Source organism: Amphiprion ocellaris, chromosome 16, assembly GCF_022539595.1.
Source record: "Amphiprion ocellaris isolate individual 3 ecotype Okinawa chromosome 16, ASM2253959v1, whole genome shotgun sequence".
Classification (NCBI taxonomy): Eukaryota; Metazoa; Chordata; class Actinopteri; family Pomacentridae; genus Amphiprion; species Amphiprion ocellaris.
The window spans coordinates 4932483-4949864 of record NC_072781.1 but is presented as its reverse complement, the minus strand read 5'-3'; the positions used below and the strand labels follow the sequence as shown (position 1 = coordinate 4949864).

At 37.7% G+C, this 17382-nt stretch overlaps 1 protein-coding gene across 1 annotated transcript in view; it reads right to left on the bottom strand.

Moving 5' to 3' along the window:
• pcnx2 (pecanex 2) overlaps positions 1–17382 on the bottom strand; it is a 42009-nt gene that overhangs the window by 1884 nt on the left and 22743 nt on the right. The window contains exons 27-39 of the mRNA XM_023276594.3: positions 16497–16555; positions 14966–15181; positions 14640–14893; positions 12819–13052; positions 11695–11798; positions 10409–10553; positions 9492–9722; positions 8397–8554; positions 8204–8320; positions 3807–3985; positions 3262–3428; positions 3098–3172; positions 1940–2116 (exon numbers count right to left, since the gene is read on the bottom strand). Of these exons, the coding sequence (XP_023132362.2) occupies positions 1940–2116; positions 3098–3172; positions 3262–3428; positions 3807–3985; positions 8204–8320; positions 8397–8554; positions 9492–9722; positions 10409–10553; positions 11695–11798; positions 12819–13052; positions 14640–14893; positions 14966–15181; positions 16497–16555 (2116 nt within the window). The remainder of the gene's footprint in view (positions 1–1939; positions 2117–3097; positions 3173–3261; positions 3429–3806; positions 3986–8203; positions 8321–8396; positions 8555–9491; positions 9723–10408; positions 10554–11694; positions 11799–12818; positions 13053–14639; positions 14894–14965; positions 15182–16496; positions 16556–17382) is intronic.

The window sequence follows — 17382 nt, the reverse complement described above, 5'->3', positions numbered from 1 at the left end:
TCTTATTTTTGCCTTGTTAGCTGTGTGTAGTTGAGGACTGAAGATGCACAGATGTTGTTTTATCGGAGCTGATAAAAACGGAGATTCCGTGCGAGCGGGCTCAAGCTAACCGCTAAAGCTAACGGCTAAGCTAACCGCTAAAGCTAACGGCTAAGCTAACAGCTAGGCTACCAGCATCGTCAGGACCTAAGTGGACTTTGGACTGGACAGACTGAGGTGCTCCTGGATGAGGACTTACCTGGCACACCTCTGACCTGCATTTCTTTTCCTGAGACATTGATTGTTTGTCGGCTGGCTGCTGACTTTCAGACACCGAGCTGTGAATGCCACTACATGGATTCTGTAAGTTGCTAACTGTGAGTTTGCTGACCGCAGAGATGAACGCCGCTGCGGGGATTTCGTGGACTGCTTGCTGTGATCATCGTGGGTTTTCTACTCTGCACCGGGACTACAGCGATCAGCTGGAGATCGACACACAGGCCTGCAACGTTTTGGGGTTGGTGTGTATGTGTGGGCCCACAAATTACTGAATAATACTCGTTATTTAGTATAAGGTGTTGGTTTTGTGTTACCATGTACGAACATTTCAGTGACATTTTTGGAATATTCCTTTGTGACCACATTTAAGGTACCCTTAAATATTTTAAGGGGAATGTTTTGTGTTAGTTATTTATTTAATTTCAAGGGAAGGTATTCCATTCAGTTTTAAAAGATACTATTTTGAATTATTTTGTGTCTAAGAAATTATAAAATTGAAGGGAATATATTTTTTGCCATTTCATTTAAAACATTTAATTAAAGTGCATATATTTTAACTACAACCAAGTTCAAATTAGCATGTATTAAATGTGGATAGATCTAAAGGTTTAAAGTTTTGTAAGTAAGGTAAGTCTAATCCACATCAGGTAATCCTTAGGGTAGCTACCTTTAGTAGTACGAACCCAAACACCCCAGTATCCTAAATTACCACTACTCCGTAACCCTGTGATGCGTGGACCACAGCAGGAGATACCCATTTTCCATTGGATTTGGGTCACTTTTGACCCAGGTTATGCATCAAAGGGTTAAAAGTCATCATAGGGTGCTATATAAACTTCCAAAAATTCCTTAAAAGTTTCCCTTAAAAGTTGGATTTTAAAAAAACCAAATTGGGCAAGAAATAAAATGTTAAATAATTTTTAAAAATGTAAATATTTTCAATAAATGGATAAAAATCTTCATGCATATATATCAGTAAAAGTTCTGATATTTTCTTTAAGAACATTTGCGAAAAAAACAACCAAAATCCAGCGAAATTTGCTGGATTTTGGTTGATTGTTTTGTGAATGTTCTTAAAGAAACTTTTTTTAACATTTCTTTTTTCCCACCAAAAAATGTTCAAAAATTTCCCAAAAATGTTGGAAATGTAGAAGTTTTCACTGAAAATTTATTTTTTTCCACATTTTCAAACTTTAAAACGGGTCAATTTGACCCGCAGGACAACACTAGGGTTAATGAACACCTTAAGTGTTAAGTCTGTTCTCTTCTTTCTTCAGTCTGTTTGCTCATGCAAAATGAAATGCGATAAATTTGGATTGAAAATGATTTTTAATTGTGATTAATCCAAATTAATCCACACAACCATGTGATTAATCTGATTTTTTTTTTTTTTTAATGTCATCATTTGACAGCACTGCTTTGTAGAAAACTTGTCTTGACACAAATGTGTGGTCGCTCCAACAAGCAGGAGGTGCAAGAAGAAAGTCCAGTGAGAAACTAAAATCAGAATTAATTAGACATTTCACGGGCTGCTACATGTTTATGGTAAAAGTGAAAGTAACAGTCAAAGTTTTCATATGATGTCAAATGCAAATTCGAGAAGACATTTGTATCACTGTATAATGTACAGTGTATAAATCGACAAGCACTTTGCGTGTCGCGTCGTTGATTTGTTTCCTACCTGTGTGGCTCTGCTGCTGGACCTGTGCGAAGGCCCCATGGCAATGTTGACGCTGGACGAGGATTGTGTATCGGTGGTGTTTCCGCCTTCAGCAGCGGACAGACCAGAGATGACCAGGCCGCTGGAGAAACTGCGCTTCCCAAACAGCAGGCTGAGCGTGGATGAAGACGAGGAGACCTGGAGCCACAACAGAAAGAATGCAGCTCTAGCAAGTAGAAATATAAACACTGCAATGGCACATGAAAGCACAAATACGGCATGTTTATAAACTATTCACCCCAATTGGAAGTTTTCCTCTTTTATTGCTTTTTAACATTGAATCATTGCAAATTTGACGAGAATTTACACACTGGAAAAAATGCCCCTCTCAAAACAAGAAAAAAAATCTAATTTCAAGGAACTTTTACTTTGAAATAAGTGGAAAAAATCTGCCAATAGAACAAGTGAAAAATGGCTTGGTAAGATTTCTTGAAATAAGATATGATATTTAGAATATTCAGATCTTAAAATTAACTGGGAAAACTTATTTTAAGCTATATTTTACCAGGATTGTCAAGCTTAAAATGAGCCAGACATGCTAAAAAAAAAAAAAAAAATAGCAGTTTTTTACTCAAAAATAGATTTTTGCTTTCATGTAACCTCCTAATTTGAGATGTATTAAACTTATTTTGAGTTTTCTAGTAAAATACAACTCAAAACAAGATAATTTTAAGATTGTTTAACTTAACAAGATATTTAAGATGCATTGTCTTAAAACAAGTCCCTCCATCTTGCTGAATTTATCTGAAATCAAGTGAGATGAGACTTTTTGACTAAAAATAAGAGAAATAGACTTGGTAAGATTTTGAGTTTTTGCAGTGCAGTAAAGACTCTTTTATGTCAAAGTGAAAACAGAGTTCTACAAAGTGATACCGTATCTACTAAATACTGAATCAAGACGTTGAGTACTTTGTATTCTTAATTAAATGGCATCACTTTGTAGAAATCTGCTTTCACTTTGACATGATATAGTCTTTTTTGTAAATTCTTGTCAAAAAAGCCAGATTAAATTGACCACGATTCAGAGTTGAAAAGCAATAAATGAGAAAAACTTCCAAGGTTGGGTGAGAACTTTTATAGGTAGTGCACATCTTCTGTCAGTCTACTTTGTGTTGGTACCTGGCTGGATCGCTGCTGATGCTGCGCCGCCTGGAGCTGCGAGCTGATCCCACCTGCTCCTGAGAGGCGAGGAACCTGAAGAAAGAGGAAAACCATCTTTAGTCTCACGCTAAAATGAGCAAAACAACTGAGCATTTAGGCAGCTTCACAAAGTTAGCATGTACCTGGGAGAAAATAGAGGCTATGGACGTGTTAAAGGACAGCTGACTGTTGGACAGACGCTGGACGAGGCCATGGGTTGAGCCTGAGTCCAGGATGGGCCCTGATTGGCTGCTGACGGGGGGACGCTGACTCTGAGGCTGCACCGACCGACTCCGATACTCTCTTCTGGCTGAAATAACACAAAAACGGCAACACTTAAGCAGAGAAATGCATACTTTTACAATGTAATGTACAAATAAAAAACAATGAAACCAAAAATGAAAAAAGAACTGAAACGTTATATAACAAAATAACAGCTTTCGTAATCAATATTTGGCAGATTTGGCAAAGAATAATAGATTAATAATAGTAAAAAAAACAAAACAATAATCTTTATTTCTGAGATAAAAAAAATATGAGTTGTGGTGTTGGTGGCTGTGTGTTGTTGTGTACCTGAGTTGTGGTGTTGGTGGCTGTGTGTGTTGTGTAACTGAGTTGTGGTGTCGGTGGCTCTGTGTGCTGTTGTGTACCTGAGTTGTGGTGTCGGTGGCTCTGTGTTGTTGTGTACCTGAGTTGTGGTGTCTATGGCTGTGTGTAGTTCTGGCTCGGTGCTGGTAGAGACTCAGGCTGTTGGACGTGACGGAGGACGGGCGGTGGTGGCTCAGCGACGACGAACCGCCGGCGCCACAGTCCACGTCCTCCATGTTGACGCCGCTGTTACAGCTGGTCAGGTTGTCCTTACGCACCCTGAAGAACACAAAACACACAACTCGGGTTTATGACTGTGTCAAGGAATGGCGGAGTTATGTGATGATCGACGTCTGTCTTGTGAAACATTACTCAAAAACGGACTACCGGATTTGGATGAAATTTTCAGGGGAAGTCAGAAATGACACAAAGACCAACTGATTAGATTTTGGCAGTGATGCGGCTTATAGACTGGATCCACGGCTTTGTTAAGGATTTCCCATTTCCAGATAAAGCTGCCGGCACGGTGTCGCTGTAACCATGACAACAAGTGAACACTGTCAGTTGCCTGCTGACGATCACATGATTGCAATCCTACTACAAAATGAATGCAAGGTCATTTTTTATTATATATTTCATCCGTCGGAAATGATACGTCAACTGAGCAGTCTTGGGAGAGTACTGCGCTCTCTGAGTGCTTTTCTAGTTTGATTTTGTACCAAGATGAAAAATTAGTCTGATACTCTGCTTAAACAACGTGTCAGTTTTTACCTGGTCTTTGCATGTAGAAACATTTTGCCTGCCAATGTTACTGTTACTCTGCTTGGCAGTTATACAATCGCAAGGTGGTAATTCAAGTCCCTGTTATTGTCCTGTGTTTGATTTGCATCCAGATGTCTGTATGCTTTTGCCAGTTGTGTGAAGAAAAGTACAATACACAGTGTAAATGAAGCTCCACTGGACTCTTTGATGAATGAAACTATGAGACAATAACACTGCCATGCACTTTACTGGGGTATACGCTTACAGAGTACATCATCTTGCGTATGTCCTTGTTGTATTTTTTTTTTCTTCCACAAAACTGTCTCTGCAGCAGTAACAATGACATGCTGATTATGTGTTCATGTTTCTCATGCATGGACTAACTTTTATAGATGTGTTTTAGAAAACTGTCGTGTGAAAGTTAGTATTTTTGTAGAATGGGTTTCTTAAACTGGGTCCATGAAGCAGTTTTCCTTGTTTATTCATGTCCTCATCAGGGTGCAATCGGGGGAAAAGGTGCATCAAAAATTCAGCAAGCCTTGACTATCCCAGTCGGTGAACTGCGATACACTTCTGCTCAGAGATGTTATGTAACCGTGCTGACATATGTGACACACACTAGCGCTTTTTTCTTCCTCTTAAATTAGTTAAATGTGTTCTAGCTAACGAGGTTCCATCCTCGGCTCCTTTGCTACTTAGTGAAATTAAGAAAACACCTTCAGCTGGAGGCCGATGAAACAGGATTAACAATCTCATCTAATCAGAAAGGAAAACTCAGCCCCTAAGAGGCTTAAGAGAACCACACGGTCATGAAGTCACACCATTAGCTGACCTGCAGAGGTTAATGCCGGGCCCGTGTGATAAGCTACGCTGAAGCTAATGTGTAAATTAGGGAGTGAGAAACAAAAAGGGGGAATGAAAGTGCAGAGGAAAAGAGGGATGGAAGGAGCAACGATGCTGCACCAGCAGAAAGTCAATGGTTTTGGCTTCGCTCCCGCTCAATAATCCAGCCGTCTCTTTCTGTCTACAGCACTCCCATAGTCCCTGTACATGTATTTAACCCTCCTGTTGTCTTCATGTACAGGCACCAAAAAATATTGTTTCCTTGTCTGAAAAAATACAAAAATTCTGCAAAAAAATTTCCCAAACTTTTGAAAATTTGCAAAACCGTCAGAAAATTCCAATAATTCCTTAAAAGTTTCCCTTAAAAGTTTTATTTAAAAAAAAAAATCACCCAAATTTGGCAAGAAAATTCTTGTAAATATTTTCAAAAAATGAGTAAAAATCTTCCAAAAGAATCCTAAAAATATCTAAAGTGATTACATCTATATCAGTAAAACTTCTAGTATTTTCTTTAAGAACATTAACATAAAAATCAACCAAAATCCAGCGAATTTCGCTGGATTTTGGTTGATTTTTATGTGAATGTTCCTAAAGAAACTTTTTTTTTTTTTTTTTTAAATTTCCACCAAAAAATGTTCAAAAATTTCCCAAAAATGTGGAAAATGTGGACATCAGAAGTTTCACTGTGAAAATGTACTTTTTCCCACATTTTTAAACTTTAAAACTAGTCAATCTGACCCACAGGACAACAAACTACACTGAGTTGGCAGCCGAGTGTCTCCCAGCAGCAAAGTCAATATCTGTAAATCCACAGAGGAGCTCTCACTCAACGAACAGCTGGAGCATCATGCTGCATCTGATCCACTGTGATATATCCGAGTACAACCAGCTGAACATTAGAACCTTATTATGATCTGTTGCCTTCTGCAGAGTTTGTGCTAAAAGGAAGTATCTGTATTTTTGGTTTTAACAAGGAAAAATTTAAAAGCCAAATTTTGAGTCAAATTATTCTGAATATAGCATTGGGGGAGGACCTTAACCCTCAAAAACTCATGCAGTTTCTCCGCATTTTTACTCACTGTGGGCTCATTTTTCACCTCTGGAAACAGCATAACTACTGCTAGAACTATAGAGAACTCAAAAAAGCCATAAATCACAAAAAAATGTATATATAGAAAAGGGTCAATATATAATTACGGGACTTTTTGTATCATAGTTGACATTTTTGCGGTTTTCCGGCCTAAAATCAACATGGACACCTATAACCAAACAACACATGGCATTTTTACAGAAAGATTCTTCTAAAATATTATATACACACTTGAGTAAAATTGAAATTGAAAGTTATGTAGTAAACCTGTTGACATGCCATAAATCCACACTTGACTCACACACTACTTTATATTAAATAACTCAGAAAGCCTTGGAGTCTGGCCAGTCTTTTCTTCAGGAGGAAATGACATCAATTTGCTATTTTCCATATAAAATTTGATATATTGCCAAGAAAGAAATATGTCATGATTATCTCAGCTTAATAGAAATCAACACAAAACAATTCTAGAATAAGCTTATTTTAGTATTTAGCTAATTAGAAGGTAGTTGTTAAATTCGGATGGTTATTTAGTTGACATTTTAGTGATATCCAGTCATTTTTTATTAATAAGTGATTGTGTCCATAATAAATAATTCTGAAATTCGTAAAGACATGATCAATAATAAACATAAAAACATTTTTTAACTTTTAATAAAAATGTATGCAAGATATATCCCATGGACTTCAAAAGTCCCACAATTATATATTGACCCAAAACATGATAGTTGAATTATTTGTTTGGCAATTTAAATAGAATAAAATGGAATCGACGTGTCCACAAGTATTATCAATACTGCAAAAAACATGGTGGCTCCCCAAGCCATAGATATTTTACTGTTTAGATGTTTCATTTGTTTCTACATTATACTATACAGCTTGCAGTTCAGTCAAAAAGCCCCTAAATTTTTCTCTTATGACTCCAGATTGCAGCCAAGTCACTCGTTGATTCATAGTTGTGCCAAGGAACGCAAAATCTTTAGTTTTTTAGAGTCTTATTAGTGTAAACACTTTACTTTTTGGCCATTTTTTTAAAAATGAAAAATGTAGAATAAAGTGATTTTCATTCTGCTACTACAGTTTCTTGCTCTAAAAATGATGTAATTTGATGGATTTTTTTTAAGGTAACGTGCTTTTTGAGCCTGCTGTCTGCATATGATGTTCAGGGATAAACAATGAGGATTTGCACCTACAAATGCTGCTTTTGCCAGTTAATTTCAATGCACTTTTAGGTTTTTTTCATCATTCAAAAATGTATATTTTGAGGGGGGAAGTTCTCAACAATATCTGCCGCTAACCACATGAAGAGACGACATCCAGTTTCAGAACCAGTCGTCATAAACTGAACACTGTGGTGGAAAATGCTGCACCTAAACCAAAGTATCCTGCAGGAGCGCTTCAATATTTATTGAACAAAGTGAAGTCCTCTCATGAGAAGATATTTTGTCCGAGTCTCAGGGCTGAAATCAACCATATGTAACCTCTAAGGCTAGATGATTGAAATAAGTATGAAGGTTTTTACTCTGCATGGCTCTCTGAGTAATTCCAAATAAATTAAACTGAGCCTCTTATCCAATTTCTTATTTTTGGACCCTCAGAGGCTGATGGTTGATCCAGAGAGTGAACCAATGACCTTTCAGCTACAGGGAAGACTTCTTATCCAACACACTCAACTAAATTACGTCTGTTTTCTGTTGAATTGAGGATCCTACTAACAGGGAGAGTTTAGGGGGAAGTTTGAGCCTTGAAGGCCAGAAAAAAAAAAAAAAAAAAAATCAGAGCAGAAAAACAGAAGTACTGACCGTAACCACTTAGAGCAGAGCCAGGAACGAATAGCATCCAAGCTTAAAGCTCCTCCTCCGATGCTGCGGAGTGTTCGGTGCGTTCCAGCGTACGATGTCGTCAGCGGTGACACATACCTGGAAGATAAGGAAGGAAGTGAGCCTGGGTGTCCATCAACAGTCTTGGTCTTCAGCAGATCAGTGAGATACCTACATGGGGTAACCCAGCGGCTGGTCGCAGGACGAGTTCACCATGTTCCTCAGCGCCTGCTTTGAGTTCTGGATGCTGCCACGTTCTGGGTTTCGGTTCCGTAAAAACACCAACTCCTGCTGCTGGCCGGCCCACAGACCTCGCACACACTCCTTATTGATCTGCAACATTCAAGAGTTTTTGTTTGTGACGTACTCATACAGTATTCAGTAAAAGGCAAAGTGACCGCTCCTCAACAATAGATTATAGGAACATTCTTAAAAAAACTATAGAAAAATAAAAAAGTCTGTTTCGGCCACAGGTAATTGTGGGCCGTCTTGTTTCTGGGGTGGATTCCTTTTGGACCTTTGTCTGGTTAGATGGCCTGTGTGGGTTCAGCTGTAGCTGGTTTCAGAGACTCTCTGGAACCCCAGCAGCTAATCATCTCAACTGATGAGTCCAGAGCAGACGACCTGCACTCCAGCCTTGTTCTCGCTGCCTCCCGACCGGTCTGATTGGGCCACCACCCAGTTCCCTCCATCTTCAGCCAATCGGGCGCAGCCATTACCACACTTGAAGAGTATTTATCTGCAACCTAAAGTCTCAGTCGTGGCGGCTGGGATTTGATCTGACCAGTTCACCCTGGTGCCGCTTTGTGTTTTGTTTGTGGTTGTATGTGGTCCATCGGTTCATTTAGAGTGTCTGTTGGTGGCTGCTAGTTCGGTGTGGAGACTGTGACTCCTGTTAGCAGTACACCAACGTCGGAAAGAAGTTCATTTGTGACTTGAGTCTTTGTGTATTGTGTTTTAAATGTGTGTGTTCTGAGGCACCAGTTTTGTTTAGTTAGTTCTGCACTATTTGTATTAGTTTCTGTTACTTGTGGTGGGTGTCGCTACTGTGATTTGGTCTAACTAGGTTAGATACTCTGTTATTTGGCAACACCCACCAGCCTTGTTTTGCTTCATTTGATCACTTTTAAGTTGAATTTGCTACTGAGCAACAAATTCCTTTTTTTTGAACCAATATAACATCTGGTTATTTTGTTACTCCCAGCTGACTCTAGAGGTTGGATCGTACCACACATCCAAAACAACCCCTTTTGGCTCTTGTCTCTTTTACCTTGATGACCTTGAAGCTGAGGTGGCGTTTGTACAGCATGATGATCTTGTACTCGTCGGTGCCGTCGTCGATCATGTGCCTCAGGGTCAGCAGCGTGTCGCGGCTGGACAGCACCGCCTTACGCCAGGCCGGGTCGCTCTCGTGGCAGATGACCAGGCTGCTGCGGTAGTTGGTGATGGCTTCGTACAAGATGGACGCCTCCTCGGTCTCCTCCAGACAGGTGAAGTGATCCTAAAGGGCAGGAGAGTCGTTATGAAGCGCTAGAACTTCATCAAAGTGTCTTAACGGGATGATGAAGACATAATTAACCCTTGTGTTGTCCTGTGGGTCAAAATTGACCCGTTTTGAAGTTTGAAAATGTGAAGAAAAAAAAAATTGCAGTGAAACTTCTGATGTCCACATTTTCAACATCTTTGGGACATTTTTAACATTTTTTGGCGAAAAAAGATGTTAAAATTTTTTCTTAAGAACATTCACAAAAAAAAAATCAACCAAAATCCAGCGAATTTCGCTGGATTTTGGTTGATTTTTTTTGTGAATGTTCTTACAGAAAATATTAGAAGTTTTACAGATATATATGTAATCACTTTAGATATTTTTAGGATTTTTTGGGAAAATTTTTACTCAGTTTTTGAAAATATTTACAAGAATTTTCTTGCCAAATTTGGGTGTTTTTTTTTTCAAATAAAACTTTTAAGGGAAACTTTTAAGGAATTATTTGAATTTTCTTCCTGACAGTTTTGCAAATTTTCAGAAATTTGGGGAATTTTTTAGCTGAAATTTTGGATTTTTTTCAGACAAGGAAACAATATTTTTTTGGCACTGATAAGTGAAGACAACAGGAGGGTTAAGGACTGATGATGCATAAGTGTCTGTGCATCTGGAGGAGAATTAGTGGAAATTCCAGTCGTCTTTACCTGATGCAGCTTGAGGCTCATTCTGACTGCAGGAGCAACAATCTTTTGCAGGAGGTCCAGATCAGCGAAAACCCACTCGTCTTTGGTGGCGATGCGGAAATCGCCTTTAAACAGGGTGTTGAAACCGTACAGGAAGGATTCCAGGCTTTAAGATGGGAGGTCAGAGTTCATAGGGAAGAAGAATAACAGAGGTGGAGAAATAGAAGTGAAACATTTTAATAAAGACAAAGTCACCTGATTGTAAAGACAGAAGTCTGTTTGAATGTTGAGGATCTTTAAAGATTTAGCTGCTAATGCCCCCTTCTGGTGCATCTGTCCAGCTGCAGGTAAATATCCGGTTTATTACTACTAATTTATAGATATTTTAATATAAATGGCACTAAACAGGTCCAAAACTCATTGTACATACCAACCTGCGTACGGAAAACAGAATTTTACAACTTTTATAGACAATTTAACTTTCCCAGTGTGTTTTTTATTATATTTTCACATCTTATGTCTTGTTTTTGTCACTTTATGTCTTGTTTTTGTAATATTTTGTTTTGTTTTTGTTGTTTTTTTGTCTTTTTTAGACTTGTCGTTTCTCATGTTTTTGTCGTTTTGTGTTTTTTAGTCTTGCTTGTGTTGTTTGTCTATTTTCTGTTGCTTGCTTTTGTAATTTTTTGTCTCATTTGTGTCGTTTGTCTCAATTTTTGTCGCTATGTAACTTTTGTCTAATTTTTTTGTCTTTTTTTGTTGTTTCGTGTCATTTGTCGCATTTTTTGTCCTTTTGTTTCGCACCTCTGTCGTTTTGTGTCTCATTTTTGTAATATTTTGTCTTGATTTTGTTGTCTTTTTATCTGACTTTTGCCATTTTGATCATAAAGTAAAATACTATTTTGTTCAGTTCCAGATAGACACTCTGTGATCAGTAAGTTGTAATGTGTAAATGATAAACTGAGGCATAATGTTGTTGAAATTGAATTTATTTTTCTTAAGAAATTTCAGGGTGTTCATAATGTTTTGTAAAAAATTAATTCCTTAAATGTAACATTTTCAGAAGGTATGTTTTTGCACTAAAGCAAAGGAAAATATTTGGAGTTTATAGGCTTTTATGCTGTGATTTTACTGCTCCGACCCACTTGAGATCAAATTGGGCTGAATGTGGCCCCTGAGCTAAGATGAATTTGACACTAGTGTGACAGAGGCTCAATGTAGTGTTTGGTTCAACTAAATTGTGTGCATTCTCTTCTGAAAACTCCCTCTGAACCTTCATGTGTCTGCTCTGCAGTCTGAAGCAGGTTTACCTGTTGGACATGTTGTGTGACGCCGTGCCGAGCGATCGTCTGCCGAGGACGGACAGAGCGTAAGACAGAGTGACCAGAGGAGAGTCTTCATCGCTGTCCACCGGCTGCACAAAAAAACACAGAAGATGAAGACATGAGGTACAGATAGAAGCGAGCAGAGATTATTTGTTCTGACAAAAAGTGAAAATTTGACATTATTTTTACTGTAATGCAACTTCTCTTTACTAATTTCACTCAGTTGAATAAATTAAAAGTAAAAACAAAACGGTCAGCTAAATTTGAAGTCTTGATTGCATTTTTTTAAACTAAAGTTTTCAGTTTCTTAGGTGTGAATCATTTACTGATCTTACATCATTATAAAATTCACTTAGAGAAGTCAAACATGTCTTCTGCACAGAATGACACAATTTTAATGCCATAAATTGCATAAAAAGAAAAAAAAGTTTAATTTCTTCTTTAATTATTTATTTTGCAAAAAATTGAAAAAACCTAGAAACCACATGTACCACACATCTACAAGAGCCCACACGTTTAAACATTACTGGAAAAAAGTGTCTCCACATACTGTAGATATATTTGTTGAGAGGATTTATACTCTATATTTAGTTGTACTTATAGACTTTTTTGTTCTTTGCAGGACTTTAATTTCATCATTCATTGTATATTTTTTATTGTTAGCACCTGACATTTTTATGGTGCAGTTTTCAATTTAGTACATTTTTATTCATATTGTGCATTTTGTGTCTTAGCATGTTTTTCTATTATATTTATGTAATGTTTTATATTTTTCTTATCTTTCTGCTACTGTAACAACAGAATTTCCCTTTTCTTTAGCATCTTAAATCATCCCTGACCTGTTCCCAGTCATTCACACCTCAATTTATGCGAGTGTTGGGTTGTTAGTGATTGTTTATTGATGTATTTTATGGGTGACAAATATATATCTGAGTCAGTTAGAACTGAAGAAAGAGAGTTGAAATGTCTTCAAAAAGAGACATCTAGCTGCCTTTCACTGAAGCTTTAAGGAAAATTCTATTCTATACACTTTTAATTTGTTTCCATATGTGTCTCCTTTCTGCTTCAACCTAAATAATTTCAACAAATGATGAAGTTTAGTCGGGTACCGTCTCCATCTTGCCAGCACAGTACTGGATCCATTCCAGGTAGACGTTGCAGAAGCTGGCCCTGGTCACGCCCTGCAGACAGTGAACGTAGTCTTCATCGATCTTCACGCTGAACACCTGAGGGTCGCGCTCGATGTGGTGCCACTTGGTGTAGGACTGCAGAGCCTCCTGGATGGCGGCGTCCTTTAGCCACGTGGACAGTTTGGGAGAGTGGACCAGGTAGTAGATGATACTCTGAGGAAGAAACGGAGATGAAGTAAAACACAGAGAAAGAGTGTTAAAGCTCACAGCTGCACCTGGAGTCACCTATTGGCATGCTTCCTCTTGTAATTATGATTAATGCATAAGACCCTGACTTATCTGCCAATTAGACTGTTTAACCTTCTGGCAGGGAAGTTTTTAAGAGCCTGAGACAAGTGGAATATTCAATTTTCTGTCAGCCACTGAAGAGAGGCTTATTGAACATGTCAGGACCGGATGCATTATTAAAACTGCACCAGGTTTCCTTCATTAGGAGTGTTTTAACTTTTTAAAATAACAGAATCTGTTTTGTGAAAGTCCAGTAAAAAAAAAGGTGAGATAAAAAGCTGCCATCCCATTAACACAAATAGTCCTAGAAGCTCCAGTGTATGGTAATATTTACTGGAGCATCTATTTTTTTCTCTTGTTGCATTAACATACATGTGTTTGCTGTTTTGCCAGATTACAGCTTACAAATGTGGCAGAAAAAATTCATTAAAAAATTCATGAACCACCCTGAGAGATGGTAACTGAGAAATTAGCAGTTTTGGAGTCAATTTAATCAAAAAAGATTTGAAAAGTAAAAAAAATAAGATGACAAACTTCCTACTTGTGGATCTATAACTGCACAAGTAAGAAAATTTTTAAAAAGAGCCTTTAATAAATCCATTCAAATAAAAGAAAATCATACATTTATGAAGGAAAAAAAAATTTATCTGTCCCAGATTTTTAAATTCCAAAGCAGCTTTAACTGTTGAAAAATATTACAAAATAAGTTGGACAAGTTGGATAATAGACCTAAAAATTTATTATATATATTGATTTATTATTTTTAGATTTATTTTTATAGTTTTAATTCCCATTTTTGCAAGTTATTCAGATTTTTGTCTTATTATTTTTTGGCTTTATTTTAATTATTCACATTTTTACATATTATTCAGATTTTTGTCTTATTCTCAGATTAAGTTTTATTATTTTTATTTCACATTTTTTGTCTTATTATTTTTAGATTTAGTTTTATTATTTTAATTCACAGTTTTGCAAGTTATTCAGATTTTTGTCTTATTTTTTAGATTTATTTTAATTATTCACATTTTTACATATTATTCAGATTTTTTGTCTTATTCTTAGATTGTTTTATTATTTTAAATTCACATTTTTACAAGTTATTCAGATTATCTGTCTAATTATTTTTACATTTACTTTTATATTTTTTCATTCAAATTTTTTAACTAATTATTCCAATTTTATTTGTCATACTATTTTTAGACTTAGTTTTATTATTATTATTATTATTGTTCAGATTTTTATTTATTTTGTACCTATTATTCCTCCTTCAAAGGGCAGGATGGCTTTGAAAGCAGCTAAAATTTAGAATAAACCACAAATAAAACATTTCAAATGCAAGAGACAGTTCTAAATACTGTATGAACTGACTGGGCTGTGCAGACAAACTACATAAAAGAAAGAATAGCCATAGGAAGTTGGTCCTGAATTTAAAGAATAAACAAATGGTAAATGTCCATGATTTTGCTGCACCATAGTTTACACGCAACACATTTTCCCTTGTTTTAAACGGACCTTCAGGTAGTAGGTGATGAGCAGCTTTCGGAGGTCGTACACCTGCAGCATGGTGGCAGCGTTGTTCTCGCTAATGCTGTAACCTTCCAGCAAGTATTTGGTTGCCATCACCTCCCAGGCCAGCCAGCGCAGGTTGAACGCGGCGTTGCAGGACAACATGTGAGGCAGGTGACCCGGCTCGCAGCAGCAGCAAGCGTCATCCTCCTCCACGCCCTCTGTGATGGCCTCCACCTCCCGCTGCTGACAGTACGTCCCTGGTATGGAGAGATGGGGAGGTTAGCAGCCAGTTATCTCGTTATTTAATTACACAGGAAGAGAAACTGTACCTCTGAACTCCAGACCCCTCAGCTGGAACGTCACCAACCCGTTGCCGATCTCGATGAGGTGGACCAGGGCGTTGAGGTAGTCGGAAGCCAGAATGAAACAGTCCCCGGCGCTGTAGTTGCCCCATCGGCCCAGCATCAGGTCGCCGCAAAGAGAATGCTGCAGCGAGCGAGTCAGGTACTCGTAAAAGATGGAGTTTAGGTTGTTGTCATCGCAGCCTATAAGATAAGATAGGGTGAGATAAGAAAAGATAAAGATAAGAAAGATGAGATACAGTACAGTATGGTAAGGTACAATACGAGACGATACGATAAACTCTATTGATTCCTCACTGAGAAAATCCATATGTTACAGCAGCTGGATACAGACAGGACATGAAAGAAGCAGGATAAGAATTACAAAAGTACAATAGGACTACAAAGATGGAGTAAATAGTAAAGCACTCAGAGAGCGCAGTGGTCCACCAAGACTGCTCAGTCGTTTTATGATTTCCAACGGATAAGTCATGATAAGTCCTTAGCGGTGGATTTATGGTAGGATTGCAATCGTGATCATCAGCAGGCAGTTGAGGTAGTGTTCACTTGTTGTCATGGTTACAGTGATGCTATGCCGCTATCTTGCAATGATACAGAAATCTTTAACAAATCCATGGATCCGGACTATAAGCCGCATCACTGCCAAAATCTAATCACTTGGTCCTTGTGTCATTTCTGACCTTTCCTGAAAATTTCATTCAAATCTGTCAGTCCATTTTTGAGTAATGTTGCTAACAGACAGACAAACAAACGTACGCCGATCGGCACATAACTTTGTCGCATTCCTTGGCAGAGTAATAATAATAAAGGTCTCCTACAGACAATATACCAGGCATGATATAGAATCTATATATGGATATGTACATATATGACTTGTCTATGTACAGGTTTGACATGGAGGACAATGTACCCACAGTTCTGCTATTGCAGTTTTGGGGGAACTACATTGTTAAACATGATGCTATTACACATGAAGAACTGTAAGAGAACAGTGTTATATCTCATTGATCGATCTGGAGGAGATTAAAGAGAGAACACAGTTTAACATTTTGTTGGGTTGTCTGGGGGAAAGCTTTGATTAATTATGAAGAGCTACAGGGTTTAGAAAACAGTGTTAGATGATGCTGTTGCAAACTGGAGAAGCTGTGGTGGGAAAAAACAGTGATTAAGCAACATTGATGCAAAAGAGCTATAGGAAAAACACTGTTAACAATGTAGTTGCACTGGAAGAAATAAAGCATAAATGAGAGAAGACAAGCAGAAAAACTCACTGTCAGCTGGATGCACAAAGACGGTGAAAAACTGTATCTGCTGTATATCTGATTGTGATGTTAATTTTCCCTATTAGGTGGATAAAATGCCACATTGAATTTATCCAAGAGAATTAAACCAAATAATAATCCAAAATTATTTAGAGCTTCACAAGCAGTCTTTCATATATGAGATTAAAGAACGATTCAGCATGTAAATGATGTAATCATAGTTAGAAAGGACTCACCGGTCTCCTTGTCCACCTGAGACACCAGTCTGCTGTTGGAGTTGTCAATACGCTTTGTGCTGCAAGGAACAGAACATGAAAAGAGTGAAAGCTATGCAGCCCAATAAGAAACCAAATGGCACCGTTAATGCAATGACGACAAAGTGTTACCACGTAACAGCTAATGCAACATGTCTGTTTAAATATATCTTATTTGATGCAGTCTGAGATCAATCTACAGCCTCCACAGCAATCCAGCTCACTTCATACTAAATATTTCATGTTGTTCTGTTGTGTTAAAACGTCTTGTTGTCGTGTTCTCTTCTTGTGTTTGAAGGTCCATAATGACAACTTCCTAATCTGCAGCGTAAAGTGACTTTAATGTCACGAGTTTCGGTTCCGACAGCGTCTAAATATAATCACAGGCAGAGTTTGCACAACAAAGCTCTGGGAGTATTTTTGGAGAGCTTTCAGCGAGCCGAAAGACACACAGTCTCTCACATCAATAAGTAAGGAGGAGCAGAGAGGTTACGTTGTGTAAGTGTGAGTGAGATGGAGAAGGAAGGGATTGATCGCGCCTTCAGTACATAAAAAACATGAAAAACACAAATTTAGTTTTCTCCATCAAATGTTTGATAGCGACTGTGTAGATTTTAAGTAATCCGGGTCATTATTTTCCTAAAAGCTTCAGTAAAAGGCAACTGGATGTGTCTTTTTAGTTCTTCAACTCTCATCCAAGAAGCTTATTCAGTTCTAACTGACTCAGATATATACTTGCATCTCTAAAATACATGAATAAACAACCATTAACAGCTCAAGACTCAGTCAAATCAAGGTGTGAATGGTTGGGAACAGGCCAGGGACGATTTAAGATTGCTAATGAATAGAATAGAATTTCTTTATTGTA